Source organism: Aotus nancymaae, unplaced genomic scaffold, assembly GCF_030222135.1.
Source record: "Aotus nancymaae isolate 86718 unplaced genomic scaffold, 86718_ANA_hifiasm-v0.15.2.pri h1tg000057l, whole genome shotgun sequence".
Taxonomy (NCBI): domain Eukaryota; kingdom Metazoa; phylum Chordata; class Mammalia; order Primates; family Aotidae; genus Aotus; species Aotus nancymaae.
In genome coordinates this window covers 35,602,963-35,630,623 of record NW_026988471.1, presented here as the reverse complement: position 1 = coordinate 35,630,623, position 27,661 = coordinate 35,602,963, and the positions used below count along the sequence as shown (strand labels likewise).

Below are 27,661 nucleotides of genomic sequence, written 5' to 3'. Positions count from 1 at the left end.
TGAGCTCACAGCCAATAGCATTGTCACTCATGTTGGAACTAAGCTAATTGAGCACACCTGTGTTTTCGATAAGCCACAACCCAGTCTTCTTGTACTTAAGAAAACTAGCATTTCAGCACTACATTTGGAGGCCATTTTAAATAGCAAAATCACCAAAGACAAACACAAAAATGCAAAAAAAATGTGGCACTCAGAAGATTGCAAAAGGGACACCTGAAGAGAATTGAAACAAGAAGACAGAGTGTTGCCTTGTTTGACCTTAGCTGGAAGATGTGCATCAGGTGATTCCATTTTTTTCCATCTCTATACATGTCCAAAAAATGACTGCAAGAGTTCCTGGAGTTACAAATTGAGGGTACAAATAAATTTAAATTTTAAGGAGTAGGCATATTTGCAAATACAGAATCCAGAAATCATGAGGATCGCCTGCAACCTACTTGAGAACAGGTACTTTCTCCTAGCTTCCAATCCTGAGTGCTTAGCATCCAGGAGGTAATAAATAGGTAATTGTGGAATAAACAAATGGAAGAAAGGAAGCTTAAATGTCATCTCTTCTCTCAGTTCATCCCAGTGAAGGTGAACACCTACCTCTGGGCTCCACACTGACCACCTTTGCTTCTATTACATCACAGACGGTGACTCCATCTTCAGAGGCACACAGATGAGCTATTCATATAATGAATGAATAGCTGCTTCTAATTTTTTTAATGGTATTTAAAAAAAAATATTGCCTCCTTTGGTTGATTGTGAGGTTCTAAAGAACAGAATCTCTGTCACATTTATTTATTTAAATGGATTGAAAGGTTGGATCAGAGGACCTCTGAAACCCTTTCTGATTGCTAAAATTATAATTAGGGGCAAAGGCATGGAGACCATCCACCAAGGGAATTAAAGGCAAATGTAATCAAACCACTTAGATGAATTTTTCATTAGATCCCCCACAAATGACTGAGGGCTCAGTACTTGGCAAACACTTAATGAATATCTGTTAAATTGCACTCTAATTTAATCATAATAATGAATCATAAATCATTAATTTGAAGTCTGTGGCAGGTCTCAGGGCCAGAACACATGTATCCTTTTCCCAGATATATAGGCTGATGACCTGATTAGCCTGGTTACTCTTCAGACTTGGAGACTATTTTAAAAGTTTAAAGAGGTATGCCACTCATTTTTTATGTCAGCAACCTTTTAATTTGTAATTTTATTACAGGTTCTTATTAAATGCAAACACCCATTTTTTTTCTAGGGAATATCAAAGATTTCCTCTGAAAATCAGAGAAGAAAACATAGAGGTTGATAATTCAAGGAGAGACTTTACATTGTTCTGTGTTTGTTGGAAGAGTGAGGACTAATGAAGGGGAACGATAGGGAGTCAGAAGTTAGCTATTCCTAGAAAGAGAGAACTTGTGTAATAGTAAATGGCGACCCTGCAAGGGTTTAAGAAGCAAGACAAACATCTGTCAGAAATAGGCACAGGTGTTTGATTTCTAGGAAGGCTTGAGGGCTGGGGACAGGGAAATTGGATGGATCACCAGACCAGACCTACCTGATGATAAAACTCACCTAAGGCACTCATTTAACTATATAGGTTACCAGGCCTCTCCTTGAAAGACAATCCATGGGCTGGAAGCTCCAGGTAATTATTATCCTCAGGAAAGTTTGGGAAACTCTGGATTTTAGAGGCCTTCTGAGGCCCTTTCAATCGTAAAGCACTCATTCTGTTTAAGCCCCAGGGTCTACTGGTTTACCCATGTCATTCTGAGTCACATGGAATGAACCTCTCAAATGGATTTTTATGCCAGTAGAGAAATATTAACTAATCATAATTCCCTCCAACAAGAACTTTTCCAAACTGTTTTCTCAAACAAGGCATCAACTTAAAGTTACAATCAAATAACGTAACTATTTAGCCTTTTAATTGTTTTACTAATACATGATGCTTTATGGACTTGGTGAGATGAACCATGCCTGTAAGATCAGAAGGATGCTTCCGGTCACATGCCAGTAGCTGCAGGGTGGGCGGCAGACTTGTCCCTTTAGGGTATTACCTGGCTCAGATGATGCAAAATCATTCTGCCACCATCCCCTCAGACACCAATGAGCTCTGCTAGAGCAGCTATGACCAGCCCAGGGTACAGTAGCCTGGCTCAATCTGCTGAGGGACTTTGCACAACTAGCCCTCGATGAATGGGAACTGGTCTTTTCCACATTTCCCAGCATCAGAGAACGGGGAGCAGGGTCTTATCAAATTTCATTTTTTGGCCGGGTAGGGTGGCTCATGCCTATAATCCCAGCACTTTCAGAGGCCAAGGTGGGCAGATCAAGAGCTCAAGAGATCGACACCATCCTGGCCAACACGGTGAAACCCTGTCTCTACTAAAAATACAAAAAGTAGCTGGGTGTGGTGGCGCATACCTGTAGTCCCAGCTACTTGGGAGGCTGAGGCGGGAGAATCGCTTGAACCCAGGAGTCGGAGGTTGCAGTGAGCTGAGATCGCACCACTGCACTCCAGCCTGGCTACAGAGTGAGACTCTGTATTTTTTTTAAAAAATTCATTTTTAAGTGAGTGGTTTTTTTTTTTGCAATAACTACTGAGAATTCCACTCATCTACCAAAAAGGAGAGGAAATTGAGCTGCATGAACCTCTTCCTGCTGGAGGAAATGTGAATCACGTGCAATCTGCTGATCTGGGAGCCACTCCTGAACAAACTGGCTCTCCAGCTGCTGATCTGCAACCGCCTCGCAGGGCTCAGTGAGTGCTGGGGAAGTGGAGCACCTTGGCAACAGAGCTTCTCAAGCACAGATGTGCATCTGATCACCTGGGGATCTTGTTAAAATGTAGAGTCTGACTCTGTAGGACCCGAGTGAGGTCTGAGATTCTGCATGTCTAAGAGCCTCCCAGATGATACTGTGGATCACACTTTGAGTAGCAATGTCTTAGAGGATGCTTTAACAACAATAATAATAAAATCAGCAACAGGGCTTCCAGTGATAAGAGGAAGGGAGGAAAATAAACAAGAAGTCTAGAGAAGGGAAATGAAAGGCAGAGAGAGGGAGGAGGGTGACGCTCCCACAGCCCTCTGGACTGGTCACCTGGGGGGATCAAGGGGCTCTGGGGACATGGACGTCACCGGAGGACAGCACAGGCCTGTGGGAATATTCTGGCCTTCACTCTGGTTACACCACAGAATCACGTTGGGAACTCTAAAAAATAATGGTCCCTGGGCTCCACACTCAGAAATTCTGATTTAACTGATGTGAAGTTTGGTCTGGGCATCTGGAGTTTTGGGAGCTCCCCAGCTGGTTCTACTGGGCACTGGGGAGGCCATCTGCTTCTCTGGAGGGAGACTGATCTCAGGGACCCCAGAGAAACCCAGTGGATGTGTGAAGAGAGCTGAAAGGGAAGGGGTGGAAGTCAAGTGCAGTCGTTTTGTATCTACCTCCAGGAGCCCTGCATGATAGGGAATAGAAAAAGCATAGGAGGAAGGAGAAAACCCTCCGAATCTTATGATTCTTGCGCAAATTGCATTCACAGCTCACTTGGCCTTGAGACTCTGTGTTCCTGAGGGGCGTGGCTTGTGGGCCTCACCTGCCTGCCAGACAGCCCCTTCCTGCTCTGAAGTCGGAGGGCAGGTGCTGTGACTCACCTCTGCCAGCCCCATCCCAGCTGCATTTCATGCCCCAGCCCCTCCCATTCCCTTTTTCTTGGCTGCAGACTCAGAGAATGAGACAGAGTGGTCCTCGTCGCCAGTTGTATTAGCTTCCTATTGTAGCAAATGATCATAGACTTGGCTTAAACAATACACACTTAGTTGAGAGTTTCAGAGGTCCCAAGTCTACCGTGGCTCTCCACGGGCTGAAACCAAGGTGGGAACAGGGCTGTGCCCCTCTCTAGAGGCTCCGGGGAGAACCCGTTTCCTGGTGTTTCCCAGCTTCTAGAGGACGCCAGCAATTCTTGCTCATTGCCCCTTCCTCCGTCTTCAAAGCCAGCAATGTCACACCTCTCTGACGGTTCTTCCACTGGCCCACCTCTCTTTGACTGACAGTAGCTGGAAAAGACTCTCCACGTCTAAGGACTTGTGTGGTTACACTGCAACACCCACAGAATCCAGGAGAATGCCCCCACCTCAGAGTTGTTAACTTTAATCACAGCTACAGAGTCCCTTCTGCTTTGAAAGGTAAAACACTCCCGGGTTCCAGGGATTTGGACAGTGACAATTTTGGAGTCACTATTTTGCCTGACATACCGGACACGGCACTTGCTTCTTCCCCTCAACTCTGACTGTCCTGCACTTGGTGGCTCAGACGGCCGACGGAAGCTGCTCTGCCCAGCTGAATGCAAGACTGTGAGTCTTCAGTCCAGGTGCGGAGGTGGGTGGGCTGAGAAGTGGGAAGATTAAGGAGATATGGCCAATTCATAGCCACTCGTTAAACCACAGGACAGCTATTACAGACCCACCAGCAAGGAAAGGTCTGTTTGATTTTCAGATGAAGAAAAAAAACAGTTCCCTTTATCCCACAACTGTTTCCAATTTTGATATCCTAAGGTTGATTACAAAGAATGTGCGCAATTAAGTTCCGTGTATACTGAGATGGAGGCTTAAAATGGAAGTATATGGAAAGTCTGGAGGACGTTTAGCACCTGTGGGTCTGGGCTGCAGCTCAAATGCAAGGTGTTTGGCCACATTACTAGAGTTCACCTAATAGCTTGCCCTGGCTGTTCTTTCATTTACTCTTTCAGTGTCCCTGTTGGCATTATGCGCAATGATAAGCCTTTTGGGTGTATAATTTTAACTTAGAATTCATGTGCAAGACAGGGGCTTGATCCTTGGCCTCTTGTTCACACACACAGTCTCAGTCTTCAGGAGGTGACAAGTAACGATTATCAGACTCTTTCCTGGCAGATGAGCGAAATCTCTGCTTTGAAGACAATTTTGTTTGACATTTTAGGGATTAACCCAAGGCTAATATTTGTCCTCTGCTCCAGTCATGCATTTGGCTGTGTGGTCTTGGGAGAGTCAGGTAACCTCTCTGACTCCATCTCAAAAGCTGCCTCTATTCCTGGCAGCATGTGACGAGGGTGGTAGGCACGCTGTGGTTGCTGCAGATGAAGGTGATTGTAGGTTATGGGCCCTGCAGGTGGGGAATGGGAGAGGGTGCTTGCCCAGTTCCATGGTGGTTGAGACTTCAGTTGGGCCTGGACCAGAGGTAGGAAGTCAGCCAGTGTAAAGTGAAGTTATGGAGGAGCAGAAACCAAGAGGCTGGCAGAGGATGCTGGTCTGCTGAGAGATCAGAATGGCCAGGCAGAGAGGCGTAGAGATGCAGGCAGAGGAGGGGAAGGGGATGGCCGATGACTGGTCAGTCCTGTGAACACTCTCCTTTCCATACATCTCCCTTCACCTGGGCTACCTAGAGTGGTTTTCTGTTCCTTGTACCCAAAATGTCTTTGAGTAGGAGACTGAGGAGTCAAGATGTGTTGCATTTTGTAAATCAGACCATTTTTATACGTCTTATATTTTTATTTCTTTAACTTTTTTCCGGTTAATATTAGTGTTAATATTAGAAGTAAAAAGACTTCTAAATTTGTCTTTCAAGTTCTGAATGTAAAAGTCTAAATTCTGACTTGGCTCTCCTAAGTTAAACCAAGGGAAAGAATCTTCCAGGAAGCTGTGTGGACCAGGGGCAGTGGTAATGGAGGGGAGAAGGGAGGGAAGGAGCAGTTTGGAGCTCCGGAGCCCTCCTCCCTTGGCAGGTCCTTCTCAACCTGAGTCTCTTTTTCCAGTGCTAGTTCTTGATGGGCGGGTCATTTCTTCATAGGGCCTCATTTCCTCACTACAACACACAGAGGTGGAATGAGGTGCTCTCTAAGGCCTCAGGCTGTGATTCCATGAGTGCAGGGATGATTTTAAGGGGGAGCAAAGAGAGTGTTAGAATCTGGTGAGAACCCAAAGCACCAGGATGCCCTACTCCCTCCCTCTGTATGCACTCATGCATATGGCGGGGATTGAAGAGGACACCCCAGGAGAAGAAGCTGGGCAAGTGAAACCAACAGCAGTTTCTGCTGGACACGTGTCTCCCCCTCAGCCTCATCACACCCTTCTCAGGCCGCCCTCTCATTTGTTTTGTTTCCCACGTTCCATGGATGGATGTACCACCTCTGTGCAACGCATCAATCCATCATTGATCACCCTACCTCCTTGCGACCCCTAGGCTGGAAGCAAGGGAGAGGCAGCTATCTGGCCTGTTAGTCCCACATTCATTTACTGAATGTCTTCTGAATACAGAGCCGGTCACTGAATTACAGGACGCCAAGACTGGCAGAGCCCTAATAAATCATCTGGACTGACCCTTGTGCTACACAGATGGCAGCACTCACAAGGAGAGGTTAAGTGACTGGCTTAAGATCACGCAGAGGAGCCAAGGCCTGAATTCAGATCACCTGTCAGCGGTTCATTGTGCTTTCCACGCCACCCTGTTGCTGGGGGAGGGTGAAGATGATGGATTAGTTTATGTGAGCATAAAACAGTGGAAAACACACACATTTCCCTAAGTGCTCCAAATTAATAAGAACCCCGGGAAAAAGGCAGACAGCAAGGGATTTTTTTGAAAGTGAAACTGAAAAGCACGGGGGTAAACTCTTGCTCGTGAATGGCGATCAAATTAGGAATATGCGGGGGAGAATGTTTTGGGGGAAGGCGTCTGTTTTTCCTCCTTCCCTGCTACACTGTTCTCTAATCCATGTTCTCATCAGCAACACTATTCTCATGCCATTTTTCTTTTCCCTGACATATTTATCACCTTATTTTTATATTATACTATAAACCCTGGTATATACAAGCTTTTAAAGCAGCTATTTTTTTTTTTTTTTTTTGAGACGGAGTTTCGCTCTTGTTACCCAGGCTGGAGTGCAATGGCGCGATCTCGGCTCACCGCAACCTCCGCTTCCTGGGTTCAGGCAATTCTCCTGCCTCAGCCTCCTGAGTAGCTGGGATTACAGGCACGCGCCACCATGCCCAGCTAATTTTTTTGTATTTTTAGTAGAGACGGGGTTTCACCATGTTGACCAGGATGGTCTCGATCTCTTGACCTCGTGATCCACCCGCCTCGGCCTCCCAAAGTGCTGGGATTACAGGCTTGAGCCACCGCGCCCGGCCTAAAGCAGCTATTTTTAATGTAAGATAACACACCGAACTTTGAGTCCCCCAGTACAATTGACTATGGACATTTAGCAGTAAGACACATTTCCTCCCGAGCAAAACCTGCCATCCATTGGCTGTCTGCAAAAAGTAATACAGGAACAAAAATGGGTTGGCATTTTGAAACCAGGAATACTCCCCCAAATCCCACTTTTCTTATTTCAACTCAAAAACTTCAGGATAGATCACCTGACGTTGAGAGGTGACGTCTGCAGCAACTGGTTATTTTTATGTAATTGAATCTGACTACATACAAATGCCAGTTAACTCATCTACTAATTTTCCCTGACAGGAATAGAAGGTAGTGCTAAATGTGTTATTGGAGTTAAATTCTAAAAATACAAATGTTGTAGGTTCTTGTGAAAATAAAGCATTTTTATTTATTTCTCTTGACAACTCAAAAATAACTATTCTAGGGTCTCTGATAGAACAACGCTGGTTAAAATGCTGCCTTTGGGGAAGCTGTGACGGTGCTGGAGACCCGCGGGTGTTGCTAGGTATGAATCGTTTTTCTTTTCAGGAGGGTGAGTGAGCTGTGACCGCAGCTCCTGAGCAATAGGCACCAAAGTTTACGATGGTTTCCATTTCCATCGCCCCCTCCACACCCAACGGTCCTTTGTAGAAGGTGTGATAACCATCCTGCCCTCAATGATTCTTGATTGAAAGACCACCTATTTAAGATGTATGTATAGGGCCGGGCACGGTGGCTCACGCCTGTAATCCCAGCACTTTGGGAGGCCGAGGCAGGCGGATCACCTGAGGTCAGGAGTTCGAGACCAGCCTTGCCAACATGGTGAAACCCCATCTCTACTAAAAATAAGAAATTAGCTGGGTATGGTGGCGCGTGCCTGTAATCTCAGCTACTTGGGAGGCTGAGGCAGAAGAATTGCTTGAACCCAGGAGACAGAGGTTGCAGTGAGCCAAGATCGCGCCTTGCACTCCAGCCTGGGCAACAGAGTGAGACTTCGTCTCAAAAAAAAAAAAAAATGATGTATGTATAAATGTAAGATTATGCAAGCTTGTTCTTTTGATTATTATCAATTTCTGTATATCTGTTTCAGTGAGAAACCTATTCATATCTGAAATGAGTGATACATTATTGCCAAATAAGAGAAAAGATTGAGGCTAGATGTCAGCATGAGCCTTCAATTTCTACTCTAAGTCAGATAATAGAACAGGTTGGGAAAAGTCACCTAGGTGCTCAGCTGACTGATGAGGGCCCTCTCTCTTCCCACCCATTCTTCCTCATTACCTTGTGAGTTTTTCCAGTACCAGTGCAGGGGCCTGAGGTTACATGGAGAAAAGAGAAGATAGCACCTAGAGCACCATGTTCTCTAGGCGTCTAACCTATAGGTGGATAGGTTGTAGCACAGGGTGCAGTCCCGCAAACAAACGCCGTCAGGGTTGAAAGGAGGTCCAACCTTCTTGATCTACAGATGAGGAAACTGATGATCAGAGAGGTGAAGGCCTGGTCGAAGGCCACACAGCTTGTTAGTGGCTAAGTTAGCACTCGTGCCCATCTTTCCTTTTTTCCAGACAAATAAATACTCTTGAGTGCAAATGCCATCTACTTACAAGTGTTTTTTAATCTGTCCTTTCCTTCAGGAAGTCTCAGATTTCTTAAATGGCATCTGGGTTGCTTCAGTTTTTTTCATTTACATTTGCATTAGGGAAGAGAACAAATCTGTGCTCAAAGACGCGCTGGTAATATTTGTGGCATAAAATTAAGCACACGGCATGACTTCTTTTCTGGATTCAGAACATTAACTGCACTTACCCATACTGGACAACACCCATCAGTGGACCGGCAGGGCCAATGTCAAGAGCTTGGGCAACATCAGCCAGGAGCTGCTTCTGGATTCGGAATCGCCGTTTACCAATGCTGGCACTCCCATCAATTAAAAACGACAAGTCAACTTTGCAGTCTGCGGAATGGAAAAAGACTCTGTTATTCTGATGCTCTCTCATTGCATTTACCTGGGCATCACTTGTTCCTCTGTCTCCAGTAGAGCTCCCCTGAGAAATGAAAAGAAAGTGAAAAAGAGGTAGTAAGATACAGGGTATATTTATTTATTTATGTCTCAGAGGGGTTTCCCTGAGCACCAAGGACCTGGACACTTGGGCTAGTCCTTATTTCCATAACTGTTTAAAACTCTATGTATCTGCCACAATTATGGGTTTCAGAAGCAGCGACGTCCCAGCCAAGCTTGGGAAGGCTGTCAAAGGTTTCCTAGGCTCAGATTTTCTAAGTGCAGACTTTCGATTGTGAGAATTCACTAAGACTGAGTCTCAAGAGCTTGTGGCTTTTTACTTTCATCCTAATTCTTTAGAAATAAGTGTTGGATTTTTATTAGATGTGAAAGATCTGCAAGGCCAGCACTGAAGGGAGGTAGGAATTGTAGAATAAGAAATTGATATCAATCTTCTCCTTCATTTCCCTGAGCGAGGCAACTAAAGAAATTGTCCACATATACGTATAGGATGTCAGCCCTTGTTCACAGCTATCTTAGATATTTTTCCTTTTTTTCTTTTAGTTGTGATGAAGACTAGGATAGTTATTCTGACTTAGGATCTCTGGATCTCTGTGGATATATGAAGGTTATAAGAGAGGCAAAGGGATGGACAGGCTGTAAGCTCTTTTCACCCTCTCAAACACCAAAAGAAACTAAGGAAAAGCCACACAGGTGAATAGAAATTAGTGTTTTCTTTGCTGTAGACAGGAATATCATCTCAGTATGATAAAACTGACTATTCAATGCTCATCAGAGGTTTTTATTGGGAGCTTTAGATCCCTTTGATTAGTACAAAGTGAAAAATAAATTATTTAACAGTTGCAATTTAGAAGACAAAAATGTTTCAAAATAGAGTTCCATAGAGAAAAAAAAAAAAGACAGTAAAGTTGGAAATTTCTAGGCTGGTGTATCCCAGAGGACACTGGGGCCAGCACTGCCCATTGTGGGTGGAGGGCAGCGGCCAGACAGGCCTGACCTCTCTAATCTGCACACGACCACCCACGTCCTCTACGGTGCATTGTTGCCACGGGCTGGAGTCTTTCCATTCTTCAGGAGGAGAAGCTCTGTAGGTGGAGAGAGTTGCCGTCGGTTTAAAAAAAATCTGTTTAAAAATGAAAGCAATAAATGAATATGAGTTGACAAAGTTTTGGGCAGAAAAATTGATGAGAAATATTTATTGCTGAGTGCTACTGCAGAATTGTGATGAGGAGAAAAGTGATACCCAAGAATGTGTTTTATTATCATGCAGTGTTGCATTGGCAATCAAAACCAGGGAAGTAGGAGACGAGAGGGACCTGCCTGGGACTGGCTGACTTCGCTCCATCTAGAATCAGGATGTACCTTGGCTCAGTAGCAAATCTCAAAAGAAAAGCTTTACCTCCTGTCTGCCTGGGCGTTCAGTGCCTACCAATTCATCCTTTTCAACTGGCTCCTTTTGTCCTTTGCTGCCCCCAAACTGCCTATACCCAAGTATGATCTTCAGACGAAGCCTGAAAGAGGCAAATAAAATCCAGAAGCAGAGTTTAAAGATGCCACTAAAACCTGGGGTAAAGCAAAGGAGAAGCAGAACTGCTGCACAGCTTGTCATGTTGTTGATCCCCAAGCAAGGCCAGCTTGTTTTTTTCCTGACAGGGCTTGCAGTGTGAATTGTTGCCAGCAGGTGGCAGTGGAGTTCTTTAGGGCTTGCCGCCCACTGGCACCCACGGTTTGCTCTCAGGCTCCACCCAAACCAATAGAATCAGATCTGCATTTTAACAAGATCCCCAGGTGATTCCTGTGCCAGTAAAGTTTGAGAGGTACTCCTGAGGCGAGGTTTCCCTTCCAGATGTCAGCAGATTAGTTCAATATGCCTTTTGGAGTAAAGTCTTTTTGGGGAACAATTGTTAATTAGAGTAAGGGCCAAAGGGGATTTTCTTTTAACTTGAATAAATCACATGGATATTGTAGCATCTATTTTGGTTCCTCACAGGCCGTTTTTCCTCCTTGTTTTTTACATCTTGAACTGTGTTCAGGATTAACAGGTTCATCTCATAGTTAGGTCTTAAAAAGGTGAGCTGTTTCTCTATTTGTTTAATTCTCTTTGCTCACTAGCCTGATGGCTGATACCAGGATACCCTTGCTCCTCTTTTAAATGACAATGGTTGCAGCTCAGGGCATGTTTCAAGGCATGTTTTAACTGAGACCTGTGGCTTTCTCATATGGAGATGAAAACATTCTGATCTGAAGATGCCAACATCAACGCCAACAGGTAGAATTGGGTTATGCAACATTCAGCCTGAGCAATTTATTATGGATACAGAAGAGGTTAGAGGTTGAAAGGCAAGAGAAAGTAAGATATGGTATCTATGGGAATCAATCTGCCAATTTAGTTAATTACTCTAGTTTCCTTCAACATGGTACAATTTTATAGATTAATGCTTTGTGTTGTCCAATACATCAGGCCAGTGTTTCTTAACCCTGGATACATATCAGAGTAATATACATAACTCGGTTGCTTATGCAGCATCAACAAATAAAGACTCCTGGGATTCACTCTGGACAGTGCTTCTCAAGGGTAGATGTGCAAAGGAATCAATCACTTGTAGGTATCACCTGTAGAACCAACAGGTCTGGGGTGGAGCCTGAGATTCTGCATTTCTAACAAGCTCCCTGGTGATACTGATGCTGCTGGTCTCCAGACCACACTTTGGGTAGCAAGGTCTAGGGAGAACCTGGTACAGTAGGTATGAGGCAGCAAGGTAGGCATCTTTAATTTTAAGAGTGTCCTCAGGTGATTCTCATATGCAGCAAGGTTGAGCCTCACTGTCCATTGGTGGCTGACTAGTAGTAACTTCCTAGAGGAATTTGCAGGTGCTTTCTTTCCTTGCAGGCTGCTACTATACCTTTCCCATTTTCCTTGTTTTTTCTGATACCAGGTGGTTTTTTCTGATACTAGGTGGTGGTTTCTCCTCCACCTAGTGTGGGTCTTCAGGTTTAAGTCTTCTATTTCTTTTGTCTCTCTCTCCCTAAGTCACATTATCTGTTCTCACAGCCTTGGCTTCGAACCATAGCTCATCGTCTTACAACTCTAAATTTCTGATTGGGCTGTTCCTTCTGAATGTCAGATCTGGGTAGTCTTCTCTCTACCAGATCAAATGTCTTTAAGAAGATGACAGACATAAGCCTGCTCCATCCCCAGTGTTCCTCACTGTAGTATCATTTACCTAGTTGCTCAACTCACCTTCAACTCCTCCCTTTCTCTCGCCTCTACCTTCAATCCTATAGATCTTTCCTTCTCTGCATCTCTTGAATCTGCCCATTTATCTTCATTTCCACTTCAAACTCCGAGCTCTGGCCACCATCATTTGCACTAGACCCTTGCCCCTACCGATCTGCCCATCTCCTCCTTTCATCCCTTCTTGTCTTTCCATTCCATCCCATTCTTCACCCTGTTGCCATAGTGATGTTAAAAATGTTTGATCCTCTCCCCCTCATGGATATAGACAGTTTATATCCTTCAAAAGCTTCCCTTTCCCCTTAGAACAAGGTGTCAGAAGAGAGGAAATAAATAGATCCATGGTAAGAGAGAGGCAGGTTTGAGTGGGAGTGAGTGGGAAGAGAGGAGAGAGGAGTTCAGATGTCAAAGACACCGTGGGTTTCTAGTTGTCAATTAACTTACTTGGATCTCCCAGGGATACTGGCTCCAAAGACTGTGTGCTCAATTCTTCTTTTGGAACAAATCCTGGAAACAGCAGTAAAACTTTTGGTGACTTACAAGCACAGGAAGCAGCTGGCCTTACCCCAGGGAAGGAGACATAAAGGATATTCACACCCAGCTTGGGGGCTTGGCTTAAAGCTAACTGTGCTCTTGTTTACATTACCCCCATCCTGAGAAAAATAATATATTAATATTTACTTACAGCCTATTAAAAACATAGTACTCTGCTGGGGGATTTGAAATCAGGAGACTTGAGTTCTGCTCCCATTAATTTATTCTGTATTCTGAGCCTTAGTTTTCTTATCTGAAAGCGTTAAGCACTTGCCATTGTCAATTATGCCTCTGTAAAATTCTGAAAATCTTGAGGCCACAGGATGTGTCTTGCTCAAATAAACCCTTAACTGTGCCAAGGTCCTGTAGGTCCTCAGTCAACATTTGGTGATTGAGACAATGAAGGAAGTTGAGTAAGGCACAAGGAGGACAAGCTAATGAGGACTGGATATGGACTGGAGGAAGATCTTTTTTTAAAAGTAACTCAAATAAGAGGGCTTAAAATGCAACTCCTCCCTTCCAGCTATTTGAGACTAGAAGTAGAGGCACAAAAACGTTTAGTGCTCTCAGAAGCTGTCCTGTGAGTTGCGTTTCAGCCTTGGGGAAGAGAGTGTCTTTAGAGCCATTTACATGGGAGTCAAGTTCATAAATATACCATTTAAAGAAATAAACAAAATAAAAGCGAATTCCTTTAAGCTTGGTAAGACCAACGGTCTTCCCAGGCAGAGCGCACTTGCAGTGCCGGAAGTGAGTCTCCCCATTTTTAGGGCACCCGGAAGTTCCGGCATTCCCTGGGAGCGGAGGAAGGTGCTGGGGTCTTTGCTCGTGCTTGGCTGCGGTGAGTTTTCTCCTGGCTTCTTATTTTTTCCAGTTTGCAAAGCACATGATTTCATCCTTCCATTAAAGGTCAGCTAGCTCATCCCACTTCCTCACATCATTTTAAACATTCACTTTGGGTGTCTAACAGCATTTCTCAGCCAGGAGCCTGCCCCGGAAACGCCCCAAGGCTCTGCGTTGGAGGAAGGGGAGAAATACGAGTCCAGAGGCGGAGTCCTGTCCTTCACCTCCTTCCCCTACCAGTAAAACCTTCCCTCCCACGAAGAGCTGGAAGGTCTTGTTTATTGGAGTTTCAAACATTTAATGCAGCAGACAGCGAACAACGCCCATTCTTGTGAAGGGAAAAGCTGAGCGCCATTTTGCAAAAAAGGAAGTGGAGATGGAGGAAGTTAAAGTGTGCTGCCAGATGGAGCGAGGGTCCAAAAGCCATTCTAAGGGTGGGAAACTAGCTCCCTTCTGGCTTTTTGTCTTCACGTTTCCTCTCTCCCTGTTGTTATCCAGTGTTGCTCCTTACCCCGGCCTCCCTAGGGAGGGAGTTTCAATGTGCCCTTTGCAGGACCTTTAAGTCAGAGGCGGGAGCCATTAGAAATCTTACGCTAGCCCAGCTCGGCCACTCTGCCACCAGCTGGATTGTTAGACTCTCAGTTCTGTTATCCTGTGCATCTTAATCCAGGCATGGCCAAGAGGTTGGACTGTATAATTACCTTCATCTAAAAGGACCGATCCAGGTTTCAGTAAGTCCATTTCTCCTGATTTTCAAAATTGAAAAGAAACAAACTTGTTACTTAAACCAAACCAGAAACTCTCGAGTGAATTGCCGGGATGATAAGGTTTCCCAATTGTGTCCAAAAGTTCAATAAAGGAACAGAGGACCAGAATTTTGGATGAAGCAACCTGAAATCTGTATGATTTCTTAAAATCCGAAGCTTTTAAAGTCAAAGGCATAAAAGTCTTTACCAGTTTCTCTTTAATTATGCACCAAGAATCTTGGAATAATAGGAATCCTGGGATTCAAAAGGAACTAAAAGTTCGTCCATTCCCAACCACCTCCCAGCCTGTTTTTACAACATCCCTCCCTGTGAGTGGCTGGCTAGTACTTGAATACCTCCAGAGACGGGATCCTTACATATTCAACCAAAGTAGTAGGTTCCTTCTTGCACTATTGAGACTGAATCTTTTGCCCTAAATCCTTTCCCATCTATCCATACATCCACACTTATTAAGCACTCACTATGTGCTTAATAGCGCTCTAGTACATTTATCCCACCTGTTTGAATTCTCATCCTTGGACTACACAGAACAAATATGGCCCCTTCCGGGAACAGGCAATCCACTTATTTACTGAGATTCTGCTTCTCACTGTGTGACTCAAGCAGAATAAAGGAAAGTAGCACTGGATCTATATGCAGTTAGATGTTTAATGGCCTTCACCACAAACGTGCTGATAAAGTAGAAGGGGTAGAGGGGAGGGGGAGAGTCTTCCCAAATAATCTCTGATCTTTTTGGGAAAATCATGACTGAGAGGGGCTCAGGGGCAGCACAGATGTGTCAGGAAGCCTCATAACACAGAAATGGCTGCTTCCTTTTCTTTCTGCCTCTCTCCCCCCTCCCCTCTCTTTTCCATGTCTCCCCTCCCCTCCCTCCCTCCCTCTGTTTCTTCCTTCTTCATCTTAGCTCAGAAGGTTGAGAGCATGATCAACTGTTTTATTTCTTAAAGGCTCTCAGCTTCTCTGCCAGCTGAAATTACTAACACACTGAAAAAAGGTGATATTTTTCTTTATGTGATAGATGGCAGGCAGTGTTGAAAGGCATTCCGTCCTTGCACATTCTGGTTTAATGGTGAGACCTGAGTTTAATCTAGTTCATTCATTAACCATATGTGTGACCTTGAGCTAGTCACATACCCTTTGTGAACCTTAATTTCTTTGTAAGTAACAGAAGCAGATTGGGCAAGATAGTCATTACATTCAAAATATTTGACAGGCTTAAACATTCTGCTTAAGAACGTTCTGCTTCTTTAGCCCTATTACTTTATCGCCACCTGCTGGTGAAAATATGCACTTTACCCTTTTCCTAAAAAAAATGTGCTGGTGGCTTCTCTCCGTTTTTGCCCAAGGCTTTCTTTTCTTTTTTCTTTTTCCAATGCACCCTTGAATGTCAGGAAGATTAGAATGCTGGGTGCTCTATTACTTTATCAGAAGATAAGCAGTCCTCCAACATCAGGGATTTCCAAGCCTCTTGCTCCTGTCCTAGAAGCCTGTCCTTCTATTAATGCCACTTTTATTTTGTTTGGGACAAGTTTGAACCTAATTACATGCATCCAAAAGCTGAAGGCTGAAAAATATTTGGACAGCTGAGACTTGGTGTGTTTTGGACTCAGTAGTACTGGGAAGTAAATTTGTGAGAACATTTGTATTCTGGCATCAAGGAGGAACAGGGTGGTATCAGGAAAAAAGACGCCAGAAGCCTATCCTGGGTCTACCAAAGACCAGCTGGGGGCCTGGGGAGGACTCACTTACCTTCTTTCCAGTTTGCCTCCAGTTTTTCCCAGTGTAGGTCTGAGGTCATAAAGACCTTCCCTGCACTGTCACATGGAGAAGACTTGAAGGAGGTAAACGTGTTCAGAAGCGCTCTGAAAAGTGTAATCACTCTTAGAAAACCCAGGAATTATTTTTATGTTTCTGTGACAATTCTTGCTTGGCCATCTCATAGATCCAGTCATGTCTAAAGGAAGTGTTCGTTCTGATACCGCATATTCTCACTTACAAGTGGGAGCTGAATGATGAGAACAGACAGACACATGGTGGGGAACAGCACACACTGGGGCCTGTTGGAGGGTTGGGAGGTGGGGGGAGGGAGAGCATCAGGAAGAATAGCTAATGGATGCTGGGTTTAATACCTAGGTCATGGGTTGATCTGCATGGCAAACCATCATGGCACACATTTACTTAATGTAACAAACCTGCACATTTGGCACTTGTATTCTGAACTTAAAATACAAGTTGGAAATTTAAAAAAAAAGATGTATTGGTTCTGAACGATTTCTGGGGTAAAAATGTAGAAGCCATTGGTGTTTATGGAGAGCTTGCTTAGTGTCAGGCACTGAGTGAGCACTTCCTACCTATTAAGTCACAGTCATCTTGTGAATTAGGTGCGACTATGATCTCGTTTTACAGGTGAGGAAACTCATGCACATGGAGTGGCAGAACAGAACTTTAAGCCCAGGCAGGCAGGCTCCAAAGCCTACACCTAACCACCATCTGTTTATCACACACCAGGAGGAGTCATCATCACATTAGCATCTCAGGGTGCTCGGTTAGGCCACTGAAGAGCTCGGCCTGGCCCAGCTACCTGCAACTCATGCTAATGTATTCAAGTCTTTCAAAGGGCCCAGAAGCATGGTATGATCTTGGTGCCGGTTCCAGCTCCTTCTGTATACCTAGAAGTCACCAACACAGGAGCCAAGCAGGAGTTGCAACACATGGCACTTAGGGCGCTCACATTTCATTAGACAGAAGCCCAAGTGGCCCTTTAGCACCCTGGTTTCTTCCCAGTGACTCCCCTGGGGTATAGGTTTTAGGAGGAAGTGGCTCTGAAAGGCAGCAGGCCTCTGGAGCCAGCGGAATCTCTAGGCTTCCCTTCCCTTCACCTGGCTTCATGTCCCAAGGGCTGCACTTTCCCTGGAGAGCTGCTTCTTGCTGTACTGAAGTGAGGGGCATTAAGAGGGTGGGGTGCAGCAGCTGTACCCAGGGTGTCGCCATGCTGGCAGCACACTGCACAAGGACTCTCAGAGAAGGCTGAGGACAGTCTGGGGTCCTGGGCATGAGCCATCATGCCAACGAAGCATTGACAGTCCCAGGTTTAGAAATGGGTTACCATCTAAGCCTTTTCTCTTGGAAACAACATGAACTCCACGGTTTGGTTTCCAGACCAATGAAACTTCTTTGACTCAAACATAGCTCATGGTACCGTAAAGACAACCAGCATAAGGATGGTTCTGAGGAAAAGCTACTGGGTTTTAACTTGAATTATCAGGAGCCCGCCACCCCTGCCTCCTCTAAGAATACAGCAGGAGTGGCCTGCCCCAACTCTGAGAACCCTGGTAGGAGGGGTAAGGGCTGGCCATGGGGGACCCAGTGTGTAGGAGGCAGTGGCATTGCTGATGACTCTGGAGGGGGAGAGTGTGGGACCTGGGAAGGCAAAAGCCCCAGCAGCATAATTCTAGAATTTGAAAATATTTGATTCCTGCTTGTAGTTCTAATGCATAGCACAGTGTCTGACCTATAGTAGGCTCGATAAATATTTTTAAAAATTAAACAGCAGGTCCCTTTTAGTGAGAGCTTCAGCTTAAATTGGGGGTGCGTGAATTTACATGTGTAACAGAAGGCATAGTGGGAGAGGGTGGCGGGAATCACTCATGGGTCGTACACCTGGTGTCCTGTAGAAAGGAGGATGACAGCATCGTCAGGTCCACATGTAGCTGCTTATGTCTGGGTTGATCTAAACACAAAGGAGGTGTTCAGTGGCAATCGCAGGATTTGGATGCCCCATGTGATATGTTTTTATCGGTAACGGGAATGGAGACAGGTGGCGTGTTTATCCATTCTGTAGATGACACAGAGCCTAGAAGGAGGTTAACACATTAAATGACAGAACTAATAGGAAGATTGCCGCCGGCTAAACAAAGGAAGGATTTAATAGAGATATGTGATTTTCCAACTTGAGCTTCAAAAACTCAATTGTTCCTAGATGGGATTGGGGTGACCTCCTTCTACAGAGGTGTATGATAAAAAATCCTAGCAACTTTAGGTAGTGCAAGCTCAGTAGATGAGCCAACGGTCAGACAAGGCTTACTGCAGATGGAACTCGGGATGTTTCAGTGGGAGCGGAGTATTTAGGACTAGAGAGGCAATTGACTGGCACACGCCCCTGGCAGCATCGTGTTCTGCGCGGGGTGCCCTGGTGTATGAATTAGTAATGGTCTATAGTGTAGTTAGAGGGTGTGCTGCCAGGTCATGGAAACACCTATTGGAGGGATGAAAGAAATATCCTGGGAAAGATGAGATATAGAAAAGAACATGAAGTCTCACTCTATGTATTTGAAAGGCTCTCAAATTGGAGATATTCCCAAAGATTCTCAGCCGCTTTATGCTCTCAAAAATTGTTAAAGACCCCAAAGACCTTCAGTTTGTATGAGTTATACCTATTAATGTTTATCATTTACAGATTACAACTGTGCGTTTTCTCATTTGAAACAGAATATTAACTGGCAATTTATTTAACTATTAATTTACTTTATTTTTACTTTTTAATTTAATTTAATTTTTTTTTTTTAGACAGAGTCTCGCTCTGTCACCAGGCTGGAGTGCAGTGGCACGATCTCAGCTCACTGCAACCTCCGCCTCCTGGGTTCAAGCAATTCTCCTGCCTCAGCCTCCCGAGTAGCTTGGACTGCAGGTGCACATCACCATGCCCAGCTACTTTTTGTATTTTTAGTAGAGACAGGGTTTCACCATGTTGACCAGGATGGTCTTGATCTCTTGACCTTGTGATCTGCCCTCCTTGGCCTCCCAAAGTGCTAGGATTACAGGCATGAGCCACCGTTCCCGGCCAAAATAACTTTTCTAAAACCAGGAGTTGAGTGAGAAGAGTGGCAGATGTCCCTAATGTCTATCATAATAGAAGATGGCTGGAATCTGTTATCAGCTCCTGCAGTCAGTTGTGATATGTTATTTTGTCAAAATATGTGGAGAAAATCTGTCCTCACAAAGACATGTAGTCAGAGAAGGGAAGACATCACAGAATCCCTGAAAGCAGGGTCTTTGGAGCACACTTTGAGAACCACTGGTTTAGACATTAGGGACAAGGAGCTGAAGTTCTGGACAGTTAGTGCCACCCACCAAATGAAGGAGTTGGGAATTCCCTGCCACTTGAAGTTATTCGATATAGGGTAAAAGCCTCTGTCTGGCACACCACAAGTGATTCATTTTTAGGTGAGAAGTTAGACCAGATGTACTTTATACAATTCTTTCCAATTCCATAATCTGACGATTTTATAGCTGAGGAACTGGGCAGCCTGCCTGGTATACATCACTGCATCTGAGATGAGAGCTGGTTGAAGGATGTCTGAGACCTCCAGATGCTCTTACCTGCCTTCACTCAGGGTGCGCAAATGGCTCCCTCCCCCTGCAGGAGCCATAGTGGGGCTTCATATCTAGTCTAGGTCTGAGCACCTAGAGGGTGCTAGGAGAGTCCTGTACATCAGGAGCACACTGAGAGTTCATGGGAGGCTCTGAGGTGCTCAGAGCAAAGTTGCAGGGATGATGGTGAGGAGAGAAGCAGCAGAAATTGGGTAGGATTTGAGGGTAAAAAGGAAGCTAGGGGCCGGGCACAGTGACTCATACCTGTAATCCCAGCACTTTGGGAGGCCAAGGCAGGCAGATCACCAGCTCAAGGGATGGAGACCATCCTGGCCAACATGGTGAAACCCTGTCTCTACTAAAAAATACAAAAATTAGCCGGGTGTGGTGGTGCACACCTGTAGTCCCAGTTACTCGGGAGGCTGAGGCAGGAGAATTGCTTGAACCCACGAAGCGGAGGTTGCAGTGAGCCAAGATCATGCCACTGCACTCCAGCCTCAAGAAAGAGTGAGACTCCATCTAAAAAAAAAAAAAAAGAAAGAAAAGGAAAAAAAAAGAGGCTAGGAACATCTGTGTGGGTGAAGACAGAGTGGAATTATTGGGAACATGAAGGAGAATGGAGAAGAAACAGAAAGTCCCAGAGCTATAGAACTGGAGGATGGTAACCTTAGAAAAAAGGGAATGAGGCTAAATGCACTCAGCAGAATACAACCTTGAAACAAACCAAACATTGTCACACAGTAAAAAAATCGAAGATGCAAATCAGGTAATGTGCCTCCTTGCCAACCATCCCCCATGCTGTATCCAAATCACAGGCTGTGTCTGGGTATCTGTGCTGGATTCTGGAGGCCAGTCTGAGGATAGGCTTGGTAGGTGCATAGGCTGCTTAGTGGGGGAACCTCTTGAAGGGACATAAAGCAATGACAGCCCTTGGGTGTCTTTGTTGACAAAGATTTTCTCTTTGACACACTGAAAACAGATCAATCAGAGAGAGATTTTCTCGTGGTTAAAATGTCTTAGCATGCCCCGAAACTCTGGTGACCTGAAGTTGAGCTGCAGAGGCCAAGAGCAAGTGTGTGGGGAGGCCCTTGTGTTTGCAAAGTGCCACAGAGCAAATTCCCAGGGAGCAGGGACGGTAAGCAGCCGGCAGCTTACCCAGACTGGCATCTGCTCCAACAGGTTTCTGGAAGGCAGCTCCTGAAGGATCCTGCCTTTGGATACCCGAGGGGATTACACAGGGTCAGCTGACTTACACACACCCAGCAGGTGCTTTCTTTCCTTATTTTGCCTCCTGGTGAAAATTACATGAGTTCAGATTTTCCTTGGAAGTCATCTGAGCTCTCTGTGCCTGGCTGTACTTTTGGGGGTTGCAGAGGAGGCAAAAATCTTGGCCAAGGGGACAAGAGGAAACAGTGCCCCATGGCTTGGCCTCCTGAAGAGTCCCACGAGTCTGTTGAGGCCTAAGATGGTCTCAGAGTCCTTGCCCTGGGATTCTTAAGCCTTTTTGTCCAGGACGACAGCACGTGCATTGGCAAAGGTGCAATTGTGAAGCTCACAGAAGCTGCTCGCCCCGACCAGAGGAGCCCAATGGGGCCACTGTTCCTATCCAGTAGCAAGCAAAACAGAACCCACAGTTTCTTTCTTTTCTTTTCTTTTTCTTTGAGATGGTGTCTTGCTCTGTCACCCAGGCTGGAGTGCAGTGATGTGATCTCGGCTTACTGCAACCTCCACCTCTTGGTTCAAGCAATTCCCTGCCTTAGCCTCCCGAGTAGCTGGGACTACAGGTGCCCGCCACCACGCCTGGCTAATTTTTGTATTTTTAGTAGAGATGGGGTTTCACCATGTTGGCCAGGTTGGTCTTGAACGCCTGACCTCATGATCTACCTGCCTTGGCCTCCCAAAGTGCTGGAATTATAGGCATGATCCACTGCCAGGCCCAGAACCCACAGTTTCTAAGAACATATGGAGGGTAGACGAGTGTCCCCCAGCAGGAGGAAGACCTGAACACCCCTGCACTGCAGGTCCTGGCTTCTGATCCCAGTGCCATGTGGCTTCAGAGGGAATGGTATACTTCCATCAAGTCTATCAGCTCATGGACCGGGCTGTGGGTAGAGTTTGTGGAAACCATCAAACCCTGCTAGATTTTTCCCTTCTTAGCTGCAGGCCTTCACAGTGCCACAGAGAAGAGAATTTGCTAGTTCTTCAGCCAAATTGTTAAGGGGCATACCGAAATGAAGAAAGCCAGGGGCGTCTCAGAATTCATAGGTGAACTCCTTGGGGAGAGAGTATGTATCTCTATCCCTGGTGGCATAAAAAGAGAAAAAAAGTCTCTTTCCTGGGAGACGATATAAATTGCCCTCACTGTTTTACCTTAGTTCCTCAAGAGTAAGCCCCGGAGAGCATCCCTTTTCAGGTCTCTAAGAGCGGGTTATTGAATCCTGAGACATCTCTATGGCAGCCTCTACAACATGGCTTCCGGGGAATGGAGAGTGTGTAAGGGCTTTGCTTACTTAAAGACTCCCTTGCATATTTTCTTACAAGTCGGGCCCTTGAGCTGCATCTTCTGTTTGCCTAAGTGGTTTAATAGTCTTTGTCCAAATCTAAATTTAAATGGCAAAGATGTGGAAAGAGGAACCCCATGTAAACAAGCTTAACTTTCATCAGTGGCTGGAAAGGGAGTTCAGGGTCTCACCTGGATTGGCTCCTGGCCTGTTTTGGCTGCTTGTATAGGTGGTAGTGGACCAGAGATCTGTAAGAACATTTGATTGGTCAGAGCATGAATTTTATTTTATTTATTTATTTATTTATTTATGAGTCGGAGCTCTGTGCCCGAGCTGGAGTACAGTAGCATGATCTCATCTCACTGCAGCCTCTAGGTTCAAGTGATTCTCCTGCCTCAGCCTCCCGAGTAGCTGGGATTACAGGTGCATACCACCAGGCTTAGCTAATTAAAAAAACATTTTTAGTAGAAATGCGGTTTCACCATGTTGGCTAGGCTGGTCTTGAACTCCTGACCTCAAGTGATCTGCCCACCTTGGCCTCCCAAAGCATAAGCCACTGCCCCCGACAATGAATTTTAATCTAACTGTTCTTATTCTTTCCATGATACAACCTAGCAAGACATTATCAAGGTCGGAAACAAGTTGAAGCTCTATCTTTGGGCACTCTGAACCTGCCTTGAAAGAGGCATTCAAATGGAAAAAAAAAAAAAAAGGATTTTAACTTAAAACACTAACTAAAAACTACAGGTAATAATAACCTTTGTATTTCACAGTTGTCAAAGTATCTTTTACTCAAATGTCTTATTTCTTTACACGTCATTATTCTTATAATAATTTTCAACTGTGCCACTCATGGGCAGGTTGAAGTAATCTTTCAGTAGAAATGTCACTTAACATTTTGCAATTTGCTTAAGCTGCGTTAACATGGTATTGATGCAAATAGCATTAGCTTTCCGTCATTTTTAGAGGTACACAATGGGTTATCCTTAATTACTATGTGAGAGAAGCAAACACACTTCAGCATTCATTATTTATTGAGCAATTTCTCTAAAGCAAGATTTTAAAAGGGAGAAGGGAGATAGAGCATTCTGTTAGAGAAATGCAAAGCCTTGGGGGAGGGGGAAGAGAGGCAGGTAAAATCCAGCCGAGGGAAGGAACCAAGTCTCATGGAGGGGAAGAGGCAGGAGGGCATGGAAGAAAATATCAATTTCGCTTAGAGATGGATCTATCCAAAATCAGCTTTTGACCCTTTTTGTCTTTGTTTCAATTGTTTGACACAAACTCAAAGTAGGTTTTTTTTTTTTTTTCACATTTTTATTTGTTTTTAAGGCTCGTACTCTGTCCCCCAGGCTGGGGTACAGTGATGTGATCATAGCTCACTGCAGCCTTGAACTCCTGGGCTCAAGTGATCCTCTTGCCTCAGCCTCCTGAGTAGCTGGGTCTACAAGTGGACATCACCATGCCCTGCTAAGTTTTTTAAATTTTTGTAAGACGGGTCTTGCTCTGTTGCCCAGGCTGGTCTTGAACTCCTGGCCTCAAGCGATCCTCTTGCTTGGCCTCCCAAAGTGTTAGAACTGGGGAGGGATGAGCCATCATGCCCAGCCTCAAAGTAGCCTTATTTTCTGTTTAATTATACAGATAACATAGGCTTACTGTAAAAATAACATGACATACTCTGCATAGTAAGCAATCACCTTTTGTCCTATAGCCAGCAGTTACTGGTATACAGTTTTGGCATACAGAGCTGTATCCCTTTTTCTGCGGGATGTACATGCTCTCATGTCCAACACACAATTGCAAAAATGAGATTGGTTCCCTTGCTGTTTTGTAGGCTACTTCTTTGACTGAACGATTCTGCCCCAGGCCAATTCTCTCATGTCACTAAGCGCACGTATTTCTTGACATTTTACTAGCTGTATAGTAACTTCTTTAACTGTGTTTCTAGGGATAAACAATTAAATCATCTCCTTTAAAGAATTATGAGCAGCATCTGTGTTCATGCTTCTTCTCAACCCTGGTTGATAATTACCTTAGGATATATTCCTGGAAGTGTGAATGCTGGGTCATTTCTCCACACTCTCACCCAAATTGTGTATTCTCAATTTCCAATGCGAGTTGGTGAGAAATGAAATTTTGTTGTTTAAATTGCACTTATTTGATTCTTGGTGAAGCCGAACATCTTTATAATTTTTTTTTTTTTGGCCATTTGTAGTTCTTCTACTGTGGCTTGCCTGGCTGTGAACTTTCCCCATCTTTCTTTTGGAATATTTGTCTTTTTCTTACTATTTGTAAGACTGGATTTTAGGAAGAGCCTTCTTTAGATAAGGAAGATAAGCGTTCACTGGTGAGATGTGTTGATAAGAAGGGAAACTATGTGGAAGGAATGGGCAGTGATAGATGCTGGCCTCTCTTCCTGCCTCAAATTTCACTCTTCTTCCTCCTTAGCGGCCCTTGGTCAGAAGGTGGAACCAAAGATAGAAAGGTGAAGGACCACAATCATCGCTATTTCCTGCCACTAGGCGGCGCTCTTCTCCCCTCCTTGGTCTACCCTTTGTTGTGGACAAGTTCAATGCTAGCTCAGCTGAGGCAACCGCATGTCTTGAAATGAACCTGATTAGGAAAACAATGGAAGGCACAGCCACTCCACCTCCTTAGCCTGTGGTAGATTCAGCCAGCCCTATAGCTGAACTTGGAGGGATTTTCCATCTTTTCCAGAACTCTTTCCTAAGTTTATCTAGAGATCCGACTCTCCAGGCTTCCTGCGCTGTCTCTGAGGATGCCATTGTCCTTGGTCACTCCCATGAAGGAAGCCTCCTTCCTGCCCTGTGAGAAGTCCCTAGTGCTCTGGTTCTTGGTTCCCTTACCCCCAGCCTTGACTTGCTCCCTTCTGTCTTGCTGTTTTGTACATTCATGGGTCAGTTAAGGGACCATGATGTGGCCTTGGTATCCAGCCCCACCTTCCACCTGCATCAGCTTCTCTACTTGGGCTGGGAGAGCCCCTGTCTCTTCCTGCTGTGTACTTTCTACTCTCCCTTGAGCCCTCTCCAAGTTCCCATGTCCTGTCTCAGAGGCAGATCTTTATCCCATTTTGTAGTACAAATGACTCACAGACCCCAAACACAGGTAGCTCCTGTTTTGGCTAATTGCTCTTCAGGTGTCCTAAGCTGAAGCAACTTGTTGCGGGGATCTTGATGGGATGTGTTCATCGACGTAGCCCAGATTTAGAAAAGTGCCTGGCACATAGTGGGTGTTCAATAAAACATTTGTTGAATGAATAAGTGAATTAGGTTTTGCTTGAACACCCTGTCCACAACCAGTTCTAGAACCTTTTGCCTATAGTCACATATATAAGAGGAAAAATCTGTCTGGGCACGGTGGCTCATGCTGTAATCCCAGCACTTTGGGAGGCTGAGGTGGGTGAATCACAAGGTCAGGAGTTCAAGACCAGCCTGGCCAACTTGATGAAACCCCATCTCTACTAAAAATACAAAAATTAGCCAGGTGTGGTGGTACATGCCTGTAGTTCCAGGCTATTCAGGAGGCTGAGGCAGGAGAATTGCTTGAACCCAGGAGGCAGAGGTTGCAGTGAGCTGAGATCGCACCATTGCACTGCAGCCTGGGCAACAGAGTGAGACTCCGTCTCAAAAAAAAAACAAAAGAGGAAAAATCTTTAGTAAGTGCAATGTCAGCAACTCACTTGTCTATCAGCAGTATAAGGAGACTTGCTTTGTAATTTTCAGCTCATTTGAAGGAAAAAATGAGTTATCTAAATATTATTTAATATAGTTGGGCTGAAATATCACAGCAAATATCTATAGTTATTCATTAAGATAGGCATTCATGAAAGTCAATTGGCTACCCTAGTGCTGGGGAGGAGGGGTTGGGGAAATGATGAGTAACTGTTTGTGGGTATGGGATTTCTTTTAGGGGATGATAATATTCTAGAATTGATTGTGGTGATGGTCACACAACCCGATGCCATATATGAAACCCACTGAATTACACTTTAAATCAGTGAATTGTATGGTTTCTGGAAAGTAGCTCATGAATACTTTTATTTTAAAAAGACATAAAGAATTAAATATTAATTTTCACTTCTTTTTAGACCTTCAGAAACTCTTTGAGTAGTCAGTACAACTTTTAGAAAGCTTTCCCTCCTTCCCCAGTTTGACTCCTATCCCAGCAATTACGGCCTGCTTGCTCTGAGCATTTGTCTAGCACTCCATGGGTCAGCGTGGAAGTAGGCGCTGGACAAGGATGAAGAAGGAACACTGATGGGCTGGGAGGCTGTTGTCCAAAGCTCCTGTTCTCAAGCCAGGAATAATGAGGCTTTGCCAGGTTAGGAGCCACTACTTCAAGTTTCTTAGGTTTTCCACAAGCAGAGCCCAACTTGCAACAGGATTTCCAAGCTCCCAATGTAGCCAAATAAATATGCCACATATTTAGTTATATGTGTTATGTAAGAATTTAAAGTCCTCTAAGGAGAAAACAGGAGCACACAACTTACTCAGATACTCAAAAATCTGTGAAAGAATCAAGACATCTGAAGTCAAGAGCCCGAAATGTTAAAAAGGAAAACTTCTGGCTATGGAACCCCTGTGAACCCTTGCCATCCAGCATCCTTTCTGCTTCTCTTTAGCTGTCAAGTATTGTGCAGCTGTGTTAATGTTATCATGAGTTGAACAGGAATAGAATGGTGGAGGAGTGTTTGATGTATTGCAGGACACAAAAATTCTTTTTGTGGTATTCTTATTGTGGGACTTAATATCACAGCTTCTTCAATAAGTTGTCCATAAAATGGCATAATAATAATTCCTATCTAAAAAAGTTATTACAAAGATTAAAATAATGCATGCAGCATGCCTGGTCCATGGAATATATGTACTACATGCATTCTGTTATTTATTATTAATTAAAGAAGTTGGCTGGGCCAAGTACCTTCTAATTTTGCCACACCAATCATGCTGAGATGTGCTCTGCCTGGGCCTGGGTGTTCATTTTTGGCAGGGATGACCCCCTGCAAGGAAGAGGAGAGCCAGGCTGCTGGAGTTGGAATTCCAGCTCTGCTACTTCCCAGCTGTGTGGCCTGGGACCAGTTTCCTCACTGCCTTACTCCTTGGTTTCCTCATCAATACAATGGATTATTCAAATAGAAGTCATAAATCTACTTCATAGGGTTATTATAGAGAATTCAATAGGCTAATAAATGTTTGTAAGGTGTTCA

The 27,661-nt window shown here is 44.7% G+C and overlaps 1 protein-coding gene across 4 annotated transcripts in view; it reads right to left on the bottom strand.

Annotated features, from left to right (window-relative positions):
• The window catches only part of VIT (vitrin), a 123,576-nt gene that overhangs the window by 18,419 nt on the left and 77,496 nt on the right, over positions 1-27,661 (bottom strand). For 2 of the 4 annotated variants that reach the window (XM_021674417.2, XM_064363996.1), the window contains 4 exons: positions 22,629-22,685; positions 14,501-14,545; positions 12,870-12,932; positions 8,977-9,124 (listed from right to left, as the gene is read on the bottom strand). In XM_021674417.2, coding sequence (XP_021530092.2) covers positions 8,977-9,124; positions 12,870-12,932; positions 14,501-14,545; positions 22,629-22,685 — 313 coding nt within the window. The remainder of the gene's footprint in view (positions 1-8,976; positions 9,125-12,869; positions 12,933-14,500; positions 14,546-22,628; positions 22,686-27,661) is intronic. The other 2 variants (XM_064363995.1, XM_064363997.1) reach the window with 2 other exon arrangements.